The 15001-nt window shown below is 37.3% G+C and overlaps 1 protein-coding gene across 13 annotated transcripts in view; it reads right to left on the reverse strand.

Annotated features, from left to right (window-relative positions):
- Window positions 1-624: 624 nt before the first annotated feature.
- Window positions 625-15001, reverse strand: part of unc13bb (unc-13 homolog Bb (C. elegans)) — a 52442-nt gene continuing 38065 nt past the window's right edge. For 8 of the 13 annotated variants that reach the window (XM_086096174.1, XM_086096173.1, XM_086096172.1 and 5 more), the window contains 28 exons: window positions 14238-14401; window positions 13958-14108; window positions 13744-13812; window positions 13013-13102; window positions 12709-12846; window positions 12496-12626; window positions 11997-12082; window positions 11310-11436; window positions 11122-11218; window positions 10903-11046; window positions 9794-9871; window positions 9615-9692; window positions 9267-9308; window positions 9104-9136; window positions 8343-8369; window positions 8157-8213; window positions 7861-7875; window positions 7742-7762; window positions 5548-5636; window positions 5315-5461; window positions 5076-5199; window positions 4947-5000; window positions 4802-4879; window positions 3608-3755; window positions 3399-3455; window positions 3140-3232; window positions 2902-3061; window positions 625-2548 (listed from right to left, as the gene is read on the reverse strand). In XM_086096174.1, the coding sequence (XP_085952300.1) occupies window positions 2263-2548; window positions 2902-3061; window positions 3140-3232; window positions 3399-3455; window positions 3608-3755; window positions 4802-4879; window positions 4947-5000; window positions 5076-5199; window positions 5315-5461; window positions 5548-5636; window positions 7742-7762; window positions 7861-7875; window positions 8157-8213; window positions 8343-8369; window positions 9104-9136; window positions 9267-9308; window positions 9615-9692; window positions 9794-9871; window positions 10903-11046; window positions 11122-11218; window positions 11310-11436; window positions 11997-12082; window positions 12496-12626; window positions 12709-12846; window positions 13013-13102; window positions 13744-13812; window positions 13958-14108; window positions 14238-14401 (2784 nt within the window). In that variant the 3' untranslated portion in view covers window positions 625-2262. The remainder of the gene's footprint in view (window positions 2549-2901; window positions 3062-3139; window positions 3233-3398; window positions 3456-3607; window positions 3756-4801; window positions 4880-4946; window positions 5001-5075; window positions 5200-5314; window positions 5462-5547; window positions 5637-7741; window positions 7763-7860; window positions 7876-8156; window positions 8214-8342; window positions 8370-9103; window positions 9137-9266; window positions 9309-9614; window positions 9693-9793; window positions 9872-10902; window positions 11047-11121; window positions 11219-11309; window positions 11437-11996; window positions 12083-12495; window positions 12627-12708; window positions 12847-13012; window positions 13103-13743; window positions 13813-13957; window positions 14109-14237; window positions 14402-15001) is intronic. The other 5 variants (XM_086096176.1, XM_086096164.1, XM_086096162.1 and 2 more) reach the window with 4 other exon arrangements.

The following is a 15001-nucleotide window of genomic DNA, read 5'->3' on the forward strand; positions in this document are numbered from 1 at the left end:
CAATTAAGCTTTACTTTTAGAATACATTTGTAAATAGTCCAATTAGATCCCAAAAAGCGTGAGTTTACATTTACAAAAATACAGACGAAACCAGTCATCTATCTGTCTGCATATATATATATATATATATATATATAGACTACTGTAGATGTTAAGTTTAATATTAAAACGTTTTTGCTAGTTGACTCGCTGTTGTAAGGTGTCGTATGAACATTTTACCAGTAGAGGGTGCTAATATACATATGACTGCAGTGCTGCAGTGCTGCAAGGCTTGCGGTGTACTTGCCTTGACATATCAGGGGGGGGGGGGGGGTTGATTTCAGGGGGGTTTAGTGGAATCTCAGCGACCATAAAATTGTGACAACCACCGTTTTTCTCCAATTAGGTTAATGTAACGTTGAGTCATACAACAATCACATTTTGATTGGCAGATACTTTATAGAAAATTAATTGGAATATTTAAATGGCAACATGTACATGGTGACAAAATCTAAAAATAAATAAAAATCAATCACTGATATACTGTACTGTATGTGTCATCTCTTGCTGTAACAAAGTGGAGTTGCAAAACATAACACATGCAGAAAAACATTTTTTTTTAAAAATGGCACAAGAAACATGTAGTTTATATTACATAAAATATTTAATCTATTTCGGTTTGACAGGTTATCGTTTGTTAAAAAGTGATTGAGGTTCCCATATTGCAAAAACATCCTTCATTACGAGTGACATTTTAAACATTTCTCGATCAGTAATAAAAACACTTTGATGGCACACATGGATTAGTGTTAGCATCAAATGAAAAACATATCTCACTGTCACATTGTTTTCGAATAATTTAAAACACAATACACGCACACACACATACAAAATACCATCCAGAGACAAAAAAATATTTAGATACAGCATTTGTAGAAACAAAGACAAAAAGTAGAAAAAAAAAGAAAAAAGAAAATCACTTGGAATTCAGGAACGGGCCAAGAGGTAGAAAACCTCACAGTGGATAGGCAAAAAAAAAGAGCGTGATTTATTAAGGGTTTAAAATACAAACAATCACAGTAAGGCAACTGAACACATGAGCAGACGACAACAAGAAATCAGAGTGGGCGACAAATCTATACCTATTCTTCACATTTTTGGAAACCTAGAAGCTTTCCAACGTTTTTCCTTTCTTTACTATAAAATTGTCTGAAAGCGGTGGACTGTGAAAGTTAAAGACGACATCTAAATATTTCCTGTATGGAAGCATCATCATTTATTGTTTACGCACTCAGGCTGTAACTAATATGCCGCCCGTCCACATGTAAACCATCATCAAGTAAACACTTAAAATAAACTCTGAAGTTGTGCTGCCAAAAGTTTACGATAAAGGTTTATATATATATTAGTGATGGGAAAATGAAGTTTCATGAACCACTTGCGTTATTTTATTAATCACCGAGATGGTGCTCTTGGTTTAAAGACGCACTAGTCTTAATCTTTATACCAAAACCACCATGAAGCTTCATGATCCCATCACTAATATATATGTGTGTGTGTGTGTGTGTGTAAATAAAATCATAGCGTGTAAAGAAGTTATTCCCTTTACAATTTGTAACACTGCCACAGCAACAACTGTGCAAATACATCCTTAGAATAAATAATTGTTTAAAAAAATAAATAAATAAAATGTCTTCCCTACCATGGCTGCGCTTTGCAAATCTATAGGAATGGTGTATTCATAAGGACTTTTTAATATCATGTATGTGTTTCCACACTTACTGAAGGAACCGGGGATCTTTCACATTGTGTTATGAAAACCTCCAAATGGCACAAAGCACATATTCAACTCACCCAGTGCTAAAAGACACCTAAAAAGAGCTTTTCTTCAAATTTGATCACCTTAGACACTGCATGAGACGAAATTGATTGTCATCGTCACATTTACTCAAAAAGACCGGCGTGGATCTTTGAGCATTTCAATCGACTTCATTTGACACATTCACAGTTTTGACTTTGAGTGTAAGGCATCAAACTCGGTGGCCAAGGTCGGAGGAGGCCTGGGTGGGTTATGACAACACTATGGAGGAGGGGGACCTTGAGGGTATGGTGAGCAAATTAAAAGATTTAAGTGAAAGAAAAAAAAAAAGCTGACGAAGGGCCAAGTAAAATGTGTGGGGTCAAGCATGATAGTGTGTGTAAGTGATTCTGATAAGGTGCTACCAAACTTCAGTTATGTTGAAGATCGAGAAAAGTCCGTTCCGTCCCGTCCCCCCCCCCAGCTCATCTGCCCTCTTCGGCTGATCTCGTTTCCGACTTGAGCCGCACGAATTCCTTGGCCACGTCATCGCTTGAGCGCTGCGACAAGATCCGCATGGCGGTGACGCCCGTGTCGTCCATGTGGATGCACTGAGCCAGCGGGCACCAGCAGGCGCAGTTGCCCTTCTCCATGATGTCTCTTAACTGGATCACAGACAAGCCCACCACCCGGTCGGCTCGACCGAAGCAGTAGTCCTTGACGCACACTTGCAGCTCATAGCATTCAAAACCATCCTGGTTTCCCAGGACACTGGAGAGAGAGAGAGATGCGAATTGTTGGTGCAAGTGACATATTTTTGATTTGTTTACATTTTTTTTAATTTTTATTTTTTTAATTTTTTTATTATTATTATTATTATTATTGTTATTATTATTATTTTATTGTTATTTTTTATTTTTAAATCGAGGACTTCCTGTACATGCTCGTTTCGTTTACATTTTTGGTTTCTATTACTGATATTACTGCCTTCCCGACTACATGACACAGTCTCTCTTTACACATTTGTTACTTTTATTAATGATGAAAAAATAATAAAAAAAAGATTCCAGAAGTCATCTCTTCTTTATTAAAAGCTACAAGAACACCTCAGTGTTTAAACTCACAAGTGGAAGGTCTCGTTGAACTTGGGAGACCAACTGTTGTTCTTGGATTTGGTCTGGAATTTACGCTTCTTGTCACTGAGGTGCGGTCCGATCATGGTGAGCTCCACAAAGGGCCGGAACATTCCAGGCGTCTGCCATTTCAAATCTGTGGCGGCCACAACTGTAAGTGGAAGAACAAGTAAGCATTAAGTGAAACTTTTTGAATTCCAAAATGCCATTAGGCGTGTTACTCTGTGACCTTTGGCGGAAACTTTGCGTTCTCCACTTTTAGGATGAGTGTGGAGCTCAACTTGGACGGACACCTCGCCAATCGGGTTGGACACACCTGAACCTATTTGAAGGCAACGCACACAGTGTATTAATGACTTTGGATTTTTCCCACTTCTAAAAAAAATTGGATTCGAGATGATGAGATGTGGATGCTTTTAGAGGTTGTATTAGTGGTCGGATGTGGGGAGGTGGGAAAGGGTCACATGTTCTATGATGACGAAACCTACCCCTGCTGGGCTGTATTTTTTCATTGGGCGTTAACCTAATACCTTTCCCATTGTGCACTAGCACATACGCAGCACGGGAAATAAAGAAAAGACAGCAACAACTTGTCAACACAGTCAAGTGTGGGGAACAACTTTTAGAAAAAGCGTAAAAGTATATAGGTCACAGAATATAATAGTTTATAGGGGAAACTGTCCTTCTAATTGCTTACCTTGACCATGTTGACTGGTCACAAAGGTCTTGATGAGTGTGTCAGTGGTCTGAGTGTAGAGGGAAAGGGTGTGGCGAAGAGAGGACAGCTCAGCACTCTTCTCCAGGAAGGCCTTCTTCAGACCGTTGCCTCCTGCATGGAAATATTGCTGCAAAAAAACAAAACAAAAAAGCCAATTTTTCACATTGATTATTTTGGCGGGAAGCTGCATCATTGCGGTATGTGGAGTGTATTGACACAGCAATGGGCTCATACCAAAAAGCACAGACAAATATGGGCTCTATTATTATGTTTGTCTTCATAGATTCATTTATTTTTACAATGGGTGATCAATTTAAATGACAGAGGTGGCCACTAGGGGGCCCCATAGGATCATGCATTTCCTAACCAGCTGTATGACAAATAATATACTACAGTATTTTAAACTAGAAAAAAATATGCACGTTTGCTTTTTTCTTTTCTTTTTTAAATTACATATATGCATATATTTTTTCATAATGCATTTAGACGCTTGTAAAAATAAAAATAAAATCTTCAAAATGTCTTTAATTAATCAAGGAGCCACTCAGAGTGTGGGTAAGGGCCACATAAGAGCTGTATCAACAATTCTGACTACAACAAAGATAATGAATTTTGAGAGACATTAATTTACATCAATTATTATTATGTTTATTATTGTGGTTGTAGTTTGCAGTCATGTACAACTATACAGTATCATAACTCTCTCATGACCCAGGCCTTGTCTTTGATCATCTAATGTGCCATTTACTTAACCAGCCTGTTGATACTTTACCTTAAGTCTTTGTGTCATCTAGAATATTGAATAGTGTAGGTGCTTCTGTTGAGTTTGCTGCAGGAGTTCTCAGTTCCTCCCACATTCCAAAAGCACGACTAGTTAATTAAGGGTTATTAATTTTTATTGGGTGTGCGTGAAAAAGTGAATGTTTGTTGGTTTGGCTCGAAAATAGGCCAGGGCGTACTCTGTCCCTTTCTTGGCATCAAAAATGTGACGAACGAACAACAATGAGTAATGTAGCCTGGGTTGGCATCTAAAGCGCAATACTTGATCGAAATTCATGCCAATAAATGTTTACTTTAAGTTCAGTCTTTCCCACGTAGGCAACTGATGGGTGGCTTCACTGTTGATACTGTAACATGATTTATCTAAAGTGCACTCCGTTTAAGTCATCTGACCTTAATCGTGTCCAGTGCAACATCCATAACAGCACACTGCCTCGGAGACAGGCTCTTTGCCTCCCCTGCCATGTGATCCTGCACAAAAAGCCGAGTTAAACTACCATAGACAAATTATTCACATTGAGTCAATATATTTACTTACTTTGAGTTTGGAAAGTTGCCCAAGCTCCTTTGCAGCCGAGAGTATCTGTGCACCCTGAAAAATGTGCACCGATAAATGTGCCATTTTTGCAACTCAAATAGATCGCAAATAAAAAAAAATAAAGCTTACAAATGTGTCATTGCCCTGGGGGAGGACAATAGTCTTCTCCAGGTTGGTCATCACAATCCTCCACAGCTCCTTGAGCACACGCTTCAAAACAGTCTTCTCACATATGGTTGCAAACAGCGTCAACCTGCAGAATCAAGCACATGAAAGAAAATATGCTTGAACTTCTTGGTCCATTACGCCGATCATACAGTTTAACGGGCACATCGTCACACACTGAATTCTTGAGTTAGAGCACTCACTTCCCATCCAGGAAATCCATAAGTGGCCGTAGCATGTTATCAGAGTCGGCCTCCACCTGGTTTTTGGTGTTGGCGTTGAGCGGACCTTTTATCTGATATAGCAGAGATGCCATCTGACGCATGCAGTCATTGATGCGGCTCTGGAAACTGGAAGTTCACGGAAGTCGGCATGAACGCGTGTGGAATTAAGTGGCCTACGTATGTACTTTGAAATGCGGGCAGGGGGGCTCTACCTGTTTCCAAATGTACTGCTGAGCTCATCCAGCACGCTGTTCAGCTTCACCTGCAGGTTGTTCAGCAGATCGCTTGCCTCGGTGTCCATCTGCAGAAAGAATACACACAGAAAAACCCAAGTATTATCACAATGGAGGTAAAATAGAGAGAATGTAAACACATGCAAAGTAAAGTGGCAAATAAATCAGATACAAATTAATATATCTTTTTATTTCACAAAATGCTTTATAATGAAAGGTGTTTGTTCTCAAATAAAATTGAATGCTCTAAAATCAAGTGGTACTGAAATTTGATGTAAGCACTTAAATTTTTTTAATATAATATTCAAATTAACAATTTTTTTTCAGGCCTATACCCTTACAAGTACTCAACTCTTGAGTAGTCACTGATACCAAGTACCGATAACACTAGTACTCTTGATACATACAAAAAAAAAATGACAATTAGAATTACAATTAAAAAAAAATGCATTAAATTTATGTAAATTTTCTATTCTTCTCATTTCTAGTTTCTGATCAGCCGCCGTCGATAGTACAGATACCTTAAAAAAAAAGCAAGTACATGTTCTATTCATATTTGTAACACAGCGCTGACAATTCAGCAATAAATTGACAAAAGCACAGTGTAATTTCAAGTAAAATAAAAATACATGATTACAGTTGTAAAAATTCCTCATTTTAACATATGAGACAATGCGTACCAATAAATCATGGTAATACTATAATACAATAAGGAGAAGGAAAAAGGAAAAGGAAAATGCCTCTACAGCAAGGCTCAAATCATTTTTTAAATATTTTTATTTTCATTTGTGGAGCAGTTTTGTGAATCATTTGAGGAGCAACGTTCTAACGTAGTGGAACATTTTTGGGGTTGGTTAATCCCCGAGAACTGAAGCAATAAATAAATAAATGAATAAATCACAATATAATGAATGAACAATTGGTTTGCTTTCTTTTTTGATAAAATAAAAAAAACATTTTTTTTAATGTACATTGTTTATAGAAGTAAAAATATTTTTCTTGTCTAGAAGCAAAGCAAATTTTATTAAATGTTTTAAAGATCTGGTATAATATAAATGTATTCAATAAAATGTATTAAAATTATTCCTTTACTTGCTCTACAGTAATACAAAGGTGCGGCTTATCCATCAGATCACAAGGGGGCGCACTATAAAGGAAGCGCAAGAGCGTCAGGCAGAGCAAAACAAACCAAGTGAGCCCAAATACAGTAGGAGAGACAGAACGAGAGCGAGACAATTTGCACCCTCATTATGAAAAATAATGAAGCGGGAACATTAAAAAGACCTGCGGCTGACAGTCAGGTGCGGCTTATATGTGCAGTATTCCCCAAATTTAGCTAGCGCGGCTTATAGTCAGGTTGCACCATTGTAGTTCAGAAATTACTGTAGGCGTTTTCAACATTCCACCCTTAACATTCGCCTTTTTGTCAGCTGACTGATTATGATGATTACTCTTGGCTTGTACATTTAAATGCTCTAAAAGGTCTTTCATATTTTTCAAATGCCCTTCCCTAGAATGAAACAATACCATACAACGCGCTGACAACTTATGACTAATTGACTAAACCTTTTTCATTCCATCCCAGAACCTGTTCCAGCACTCTACAGATATCCATGGACATGGTGCGGTGAAAATCCCAGAAGCACGTGGAGATGACGCATGGAAGGTTTATTTTGACGACGTGCCGCAAGACATCGTGGATGAATTTGCCATGCGTTACGGAGCTTCAAAAAACTACGTAAAAAAAATAAATATATATATATATATTTTTTTTTTTAAACCTTAAAATGTAACTTTTAATAATTTAGGCTTTACTGTCGCGACAGACAGACACATCACCACTTTTGACGGTGTTTGATTCTCAGTTTTGCTATTCATTGCGTACTAATGAGGTGCAAAATACCTAAAAATATAAAAATAAAATTTGACCTGCAAACTGATGTGAAACTGCTTATTTCGAGCCTTGCCTTACTATAACCCAGGCATACAAAGGCGTTATCTTAATAAATATGGTGATGTATGCTCAGATCAGTGATCTCTTTTTTTATAATCATGATCTCAGCCTTGCAAGAGTTAGTCATAAAAGGAATATTGAATTTTTTTTGCTAGGTGGCACTGAGGATTGGCTTCAGGGGAGGACTGGCAGTGACAACTAGATTGTTGTGCTTCTTACCTTCTCTACTGGAGTATCCAGCTTAACGTGGTAGGAATGTTAGACAATGTTTTAGTAAATACAGTAAATATTCACATTAAAAGATAGACTGTAAGTTCATATATAATATTGATACCCACCTTCTCCTCATCAGTCTATTGCAGAATATATTTGAGGAGGGGAAAGGACACATATTAAGAAAAGGCAAAACCAGTCAGCAAAGGCTGTTTGTTAAAGAGGAAATGAGTGAACAGATTTTAGGAAAGGCCTTGGAACGGACTGACTGATGACTGTTAGCACCAGAAATGAAAGTTATTACACACCCTGTGAAATTCCATAGGGGTTTAGCTGACAATGCATTATGTTTCCGGGAGAAGAAAAAGGAAGGAAACAATTCACATGGATGATTTGGGCTACAATTATGACTGCAACAAACCTCAACTTGAATTTTGTCCCCTTCCTCCCTTTCTCCCTCTTCCTCTTCCTCCTCAAACTAACAGAGGCGGTAAAAAGATGATGTTAAGTCTCGTTGCCAAAACCAGAATCAAATATTAAGGTGCTTGAAAAAAAGTATGTAATTCAATGCAAACATGTATCAGAAACATGTTTGCATATAACTTGCCTGACGTGCTAGTATTCTATCGTTGCACTGGGGGAAAAAATGAAAAAACAAAACATCATGACGTCTCAGAAGAAGTGAAAATAAATACAAATTCTGGATATTAAAATGATGAAAGGCTAAATAATGTGGAAAGATTATACGAGGTTTGGGTGTTATTGTAAAATCCAACAAAACATTCCAAATAAATGAAATCATAAGACACAACCAAAAACAAAAAACAAAAAAATAGTGCAAATGTCCACAAATTGCTCAAGTCATTCGATACATTATTATGTTATGACATCCAATACAAGAGCAATATCAAACCAGAATATTGTTGAATAATTATTTTGAATTGACAGTGACATAGATACACAAATATACATAATTGCAAAGTACAACAATTTACAAATTGTTAAATTTAACTCTGTGTCAATTAAAAAATAGCAATAAAGGATGCTTTTTCCTTTCTTTGTTTTAAATTTTTTAAATACAGCCCTTGTATTTGATTTCATTAGACTGAGCAAGTGTACCTAATGAAGTGGCTAGCATGTGCCTATCTAGACACAAAGTAACAACTAACTAACTAAATCTAATCTGGTGGCCTCCCAAAGGATTGTGTGACAAATTTGCATTGCCACAACATCACGGAACATTAACAGCAACTATTTTTGTCACAGATGACATACATTTCCCTTTTCCAGACAGAGTACAATCACGAGGTTCCACTTAGTACAAATATGTCTAATGGAACTAGTTATTAATCTAACCACAGTACGCACCGGAGCCAATGCGTCCTCTTTACAAGTCGTCACCTGTTGTTTAAGCCAGACAAGGCAGGGCATGATGCAATATAAACAGTGAGGAAGTGTCACAGGTAACCCGTTTAACACTATATATTTAATTGGCCTTTTTTCAGCCAGTCACATTGTGCTGAAAACCTACCTCTTCTGCTTCTTCCTCTTCCTCTTCCATCAACTCATTTTGCTTTAAAATGTACATTGAACACAATAGTTGAAATTTAAGTGATAATGCCCAACCAACTCACTTAAAACTAACCATGCACAACCACAAGAAGCTTTACATTTGGGAACAACGCTTTCTAGGGATTGGAAAAGGAAGTCAAAGGTAAGCTATATGGGAGTACATCACAGTCCTTCCTACAGCTGCTGAACATGTGGAACTCAAATGCAGAAAAATAGTCTCACCATCTTCTATCACAGGGTCAATTCCTTAAACAACATCAATATATCACAACTATCTAATCCAAGTCAAATTTATCCGAAGGCTTACCTGTTTGGCACCCATATACTCAAACATCTTTTCCAACAAGATTCGCAACTGCTGCACATTATTCATCAGGACGCAGGGCTGCACAGAAGCATATACAAGGAGGGAGTGAGATTAGAATAACGGACTAAGAAGATTATTATAGTAACAATTTGGTTTAGTTCAGTAAAAAGTCCACTTACGATCTTTTCCTTGTCAACGTATGAAGGAAAACTCATGCTAAGAATGGCACTGTACTTCAGAAGAACTTTGGCAATAGTCTGGGTAGATGAGAGAGGAAAAAAGTAAACCTTTGGGAAATTGAAATAATAGTATATAAAAGACAGTTAATTTCTTCCTAGTTTATCTAAAAAATTAAATAATTCCCACAAGTCCTAAAATGTTCTTCTTCATGCAACAAACCCCCCCAAAAATGCTGCACTTTCTTTCCCCAACTGAAAAGCTGTTTGAAAACTCATTTTATGCAATAATCTGTTGTCTCGTTGAAATGCAGCATTTTATAATTACCTAGATTAAACAATTTCTGGAGAAATTATGTGTGAATGCTGAATGAAAATATATAGAAATGTAGAATCGTATTGAATGAGGATTAATGTTTTTGAAAGATTTTATGTCAAATGGTATTGAATTATTTGCAATGAGATATTGATCAATAAAGAATGATCTTGAATGGCAGTGACAAATGCATGCATTGAATGATGTGGAATGATATTTAATTATATGAATCAGGTAAAATGATTTTTGTGGAAATTGGTCATATGTGAGTGAAAAATGTGAAATTTTGAGATATGTAAAGTTTTGGAACATTGAAAATGTTAATCAATCAAAGGTTAAATGAATGAGCAGAATGATTTGGATTTCAAATGGGAACTATTTGAATCTGTTATTTTGAATGTGAACAGTATATATTATGGGGTAAGTTCAGCTCAAACCTTAAATCCTAAACCTAACCCTGATTTTTGCAATGTAGGAATTGGGGGAGAGTCGACCGTTGATCACAAGGTGAATTGAATGAGCTGAACATTTTGAATTTCAAATGGGAATGAATTGTTGAATGTCTCATTCGAAATAGATGTGGAAAAATTTTGAATTATGGAAAAACTGTAAAAGTTTATGACTGAGAAAAGTAATAGCCGGCGAATCGTGAATTTTTGGAACATGTTGAAATTGGAATGTTTGAATCGGTCGAGAAATATAGAAGTAGTAGCACGGCAATAAATGGCAGAATTAAAAAATATAATAATAAATATAAAAGGTAGATTCACACAAAAAAACGTTTTTAAAGGGTTACCTTGGAGAAGCGGCGACTGTACTGTGCCATGACATTAGGGTCAGGGCATTCCAGTTTCTTGATGATCTCGAAGCTTTGGTTGAGCTGGGTAAAGATGTCCACCACGGAGCAGGAGAAGAGTGCGTGCTCAGACGTTTGCTGGAACTGCATTGGCACAGGTTCCGCATGATTATTAAAGCGCAACCTCAAACGTTCAGAAATGTTTCTCCATCCTCTTACCCCATCTTTTTTGTCTCTCTCTAAGGCTCCATGCATAAATTCCATCGATACATCCTCATTTTCAGCCAACCACTGCAGCACAAATTGCAAGAACCATCTACGGCAAAAAAATTACACAATAAGTATTTATAAAAGATTTTTCTCGGATAAATTGTTGGTATTAGTGAATTAGCTCAACGATTACTTACGATGGGTAGTCCGGAATAACTTCCTTAAAGTTAGGTAGCTCCTTGACATATTCATCAAAAAGCCATTTCACTTTGAAGTGCAGGTTCATGTAGTCAGTACTTTTACACAGTCTGTGTTTTTCATGTTCTGGAGGAGGAAAAGACACAAAGTGTACAAAAGTCTAAAATGTTGGCGTGTGAATCCAAGGGCTAAATAACAAATGTAAAGTTGTAGGTGAGTAGGTTATTTATATAACCAGTAGCTTGCTGTATCTCTTCAAACTTGATGGGAAACGTATTTGAAAAAAACAAAAAAAAAACACTTTGAAAGTAACTATAGTGCGCCTGAAACATTTTATCCATCAACCAATTTTCTTTTCTACTTCTTCCGTTTGGGGTCATGGGAAACAGGAACCAATTCAAGCTGACTTGGGGCACAAGAAGGGAGCAGTTTTTTGGTTATTTAATTATGTGAGATAGATATTCTCCTGTGGTGGTCCACATGGGAATTTATCTTGGGGACATGAGCTAAATTACTATATACTGCAATAGCTGTCACACTTTGGAGAATTGTGTGGCTTTGCTATGGAACAGAAAAGTGCAAGGACACTCCTGGGAAATATGAGAATCATTTAGATGCCTGTACAACTACATTCGTTATTTCTATTATTCTCTCGAAACTTGCTAATAAACCACAGAGTCACGTACCTTCCATAGCATACTTTATGTCTTGAGCAAACAATGTCCACATGACCTCCGCTGACACCTTCCCTACATTCAATTCTTGAGGAAACCTAGAAAAAAATATAAAGAAATGCGAAAGATGAATAGAGGAATTTGAATGGATTTTGAGACCAAATAAACACACACGGGTTGTACAAAAATACAATGAACCCAATTTAGAAATGTAAAGCTAAGAGGGACGTTACTTATTATACTTAGTACCAATACCTTTAGTACTTTTGATAAATAAAATTAAAATAACATAATTTTAGCGAAAGACTTATACATCCCAATATTAACAGAATTTTTCTTTTCTTCTCATTTCTAGTTCCTAATCGTAAAATGGCCACAAGAGGGCCATGCCACCACCGGTGGTATCTGACACCACCGCGACTACCTATACCTTAAAAAGAGGCTAGTATTGGCACTGATACCGATACCTGGTATTGGTACTCGCCTATCCCCAAAAGCTAACAATACTAACTGGTTCAGCACGGGTGTGTAGGAGTTCCTGTCCTCATCAATGATGGAGACGATGAGCATAATGAGTTTGGGCCAGAAGTCCAAGTTCTTGATACTTGGGCCTTGATCCTCTAAAGAGAGCTCTTCCTTGTTCTAAATTAAATACATAAAAATAAGTCAAAAATAGCCATTCCAGATACTTGCATTACAGCTGAGTAATCATTGTGTGACTCACCATTTCCACAGGCTGGTACTGTTGGCTGTATAAATCATGGCAGTTATTGAAGATGTAATCAAAGGTGGAGTTGAGACAGGCCTTGACACAGTCTCTCACAACTTGGCTGGCTCTCGGTGGAGATTGTAACTCCTGGACCTGAACACCATATGGGGTAAGTAGCACCGACAGTGACAAGACCTCACACAATGCCATATTCAGTTTGCCTTTTTTTCAGGATATATTTATTGGCAAATCAAATAAATCCAAGTTTTTGCCTATACGTTTTATCAACATCATGTGCATGCATGTGTGTGTGGGCTACCTTCATTCTGAAGAATGTGATGCTAGTTAAAAGATCTACAGTGGATTTTAAATCCTGGAGGCGATCCTTGTTGCTGGCAGGGAAGTGGTTCTGTAAAATACATTTATTTTAGTTTAATGTACTGTATGTGTAGAATAAAATGATATGGAGGTAAAAGCAAGAGTATAAAACACACACACACATATATACATACATGTACATATAAACAATTTATATTTAAAAAAAAAAAACATTAAATGAGTGTAAGTAAAACGAACAAATAAAAGATAAATACAAGTAAAATCAATTAAAAACAATAAAAACAAATAAATCAGCCAAACGCAAAACTAAAAGATTAAAAATATCGGTATTCTCTGCAGTCCTGAGGTTCTCCGGCAGGCCATTCCATAAACGGGGGCCATAAAATTGTAATGCTGTCTCGCTGTGGGGTTTGTCTCTAATCACTGGTATTGTTAAAAGGTCAGTGCCAGAGGACTTCAGGGTCCGCGAGGGTCTCTATGAGAAAATCAGATCCAATACATATGAAGGATCCAGACCATTAAGAGCTTTATAGATTTGGATTGAGGAGATACTGTACTGAATATCAATTTAGGCCTTATTTGGTACGATTTCAAACAAATGTTGTAGACTGTAAAATGCATTGCTTTGACAGTTTGGACATGCAGACAGTTGACAATTGACATACAGTAAATGGTGGAAAAGAGCCATGATGGTATATGATAATATCTTACCCTGTAGGTAGAGAGATCAATACGCAAGGAGTTGTGCAACTGGTCTAGAAGCTTAACAAAGCGTTCTTTCTGCGGAGGACATAATAGACGTTTTTTTATAATAATTATTATTATTATTATTATTTTTTTTTAAGTACTGAAAAAACTAAAACAATACTGTATACAATTGAAACCGAATAGGGAGTTAAAATGTGTGTCATATGGCAGAACAAACCCCAAAATTGGAGGCAGCAAAACGGTCGGAGGCGGACACATTGGTGGAGGCAGTCGTGTGGGCGTAGAAGGCATTGATATTGGCGAGCAGTGTGCTCATCACCGCAGGAACTCCGGGACACATGTATTTAGAAGAGAGGCAAGCAAAGTGCCTGAAAATAGCAACATAGGAATCTTAATGAAAAATTACAAGTTAAAGCATTTTACTATGATTTATGCTCAAGATGCGTGCTTGTCAGATGCTCATCAGGCCAGATGACCATTTGTGATCTCAAACGTACGTCATGGCCTGGTAGATTGATTCGATTCCGTAACGCATGGCAAACTCATCCACGATGTCTTGCGGCACGTCGTCAAAATAAACCTTCCATGCGTCATCTCCACGTGCTTCTGGGATTTTCACCGCACCATGTCCATGGATATCTGTAGAGTGGTGGAACAGGTTCTGGGATGGAATGAAAAAGGTTTAGTCTATTAGTCATAAATTGTCGGCGCGTTGTATGGTAAGGCGCACCAGACTATAAGCCGCAGGTGTTTTCATGTTACCGAACCGGGTTCCCGCTACTTTCTTTTCCATAATGAGGGTGGGTGGCGCAAATTGTCTCGCTCTTGTTCTGTCTCTTTTACTATTTGGGCTCACTTGGTTTGTTTTGCTCTGCCTGACGCTCTTGCGCTTCCTTAATAGTGCGCCCCCTTGTGATCTGATGGATAAGCCGCACTTTTTAATTAGCCGCAGGGTCGAATGCAAGTGAAAAAAGTAGCGGTTTATAGTCCAGAAATGACTGTACTCTGAAGCTGGACAAGATTTTAGTTGGAACTCCTCCCAAATTGTATTTTGTTATGACTGTCTCATTTTAAATGGTAAACAAAAAAACTACAACATAAAACTGTCTGCATGATGTTTTCCAAACAAAACAATACAATTGCAAATTCCAATGTATTTCTCAAATCTCAAAGTGGTGGACTTCAAATACCTTGGTGTGGTCCTTGATACAGAAAATTTATAAAACAATCAAATTCACAATTTCAGATACAGTATATTCGA

This window comes from Leptonotus elevatus, chromosome 15 (assembly GCF_054856555.1).
Source record: "Leptonotus elevatus isolate MCC_2025b chromosome 15, RoL_Lele_1.0, whole genome shotgun sequence".
Lineage (NCBI taxonomy): Eukaryota > Metazoa > Chordata > Actinopteri > Syngnathiformes > Syngnathidae > Leptonotus > Leptonotus elevatus.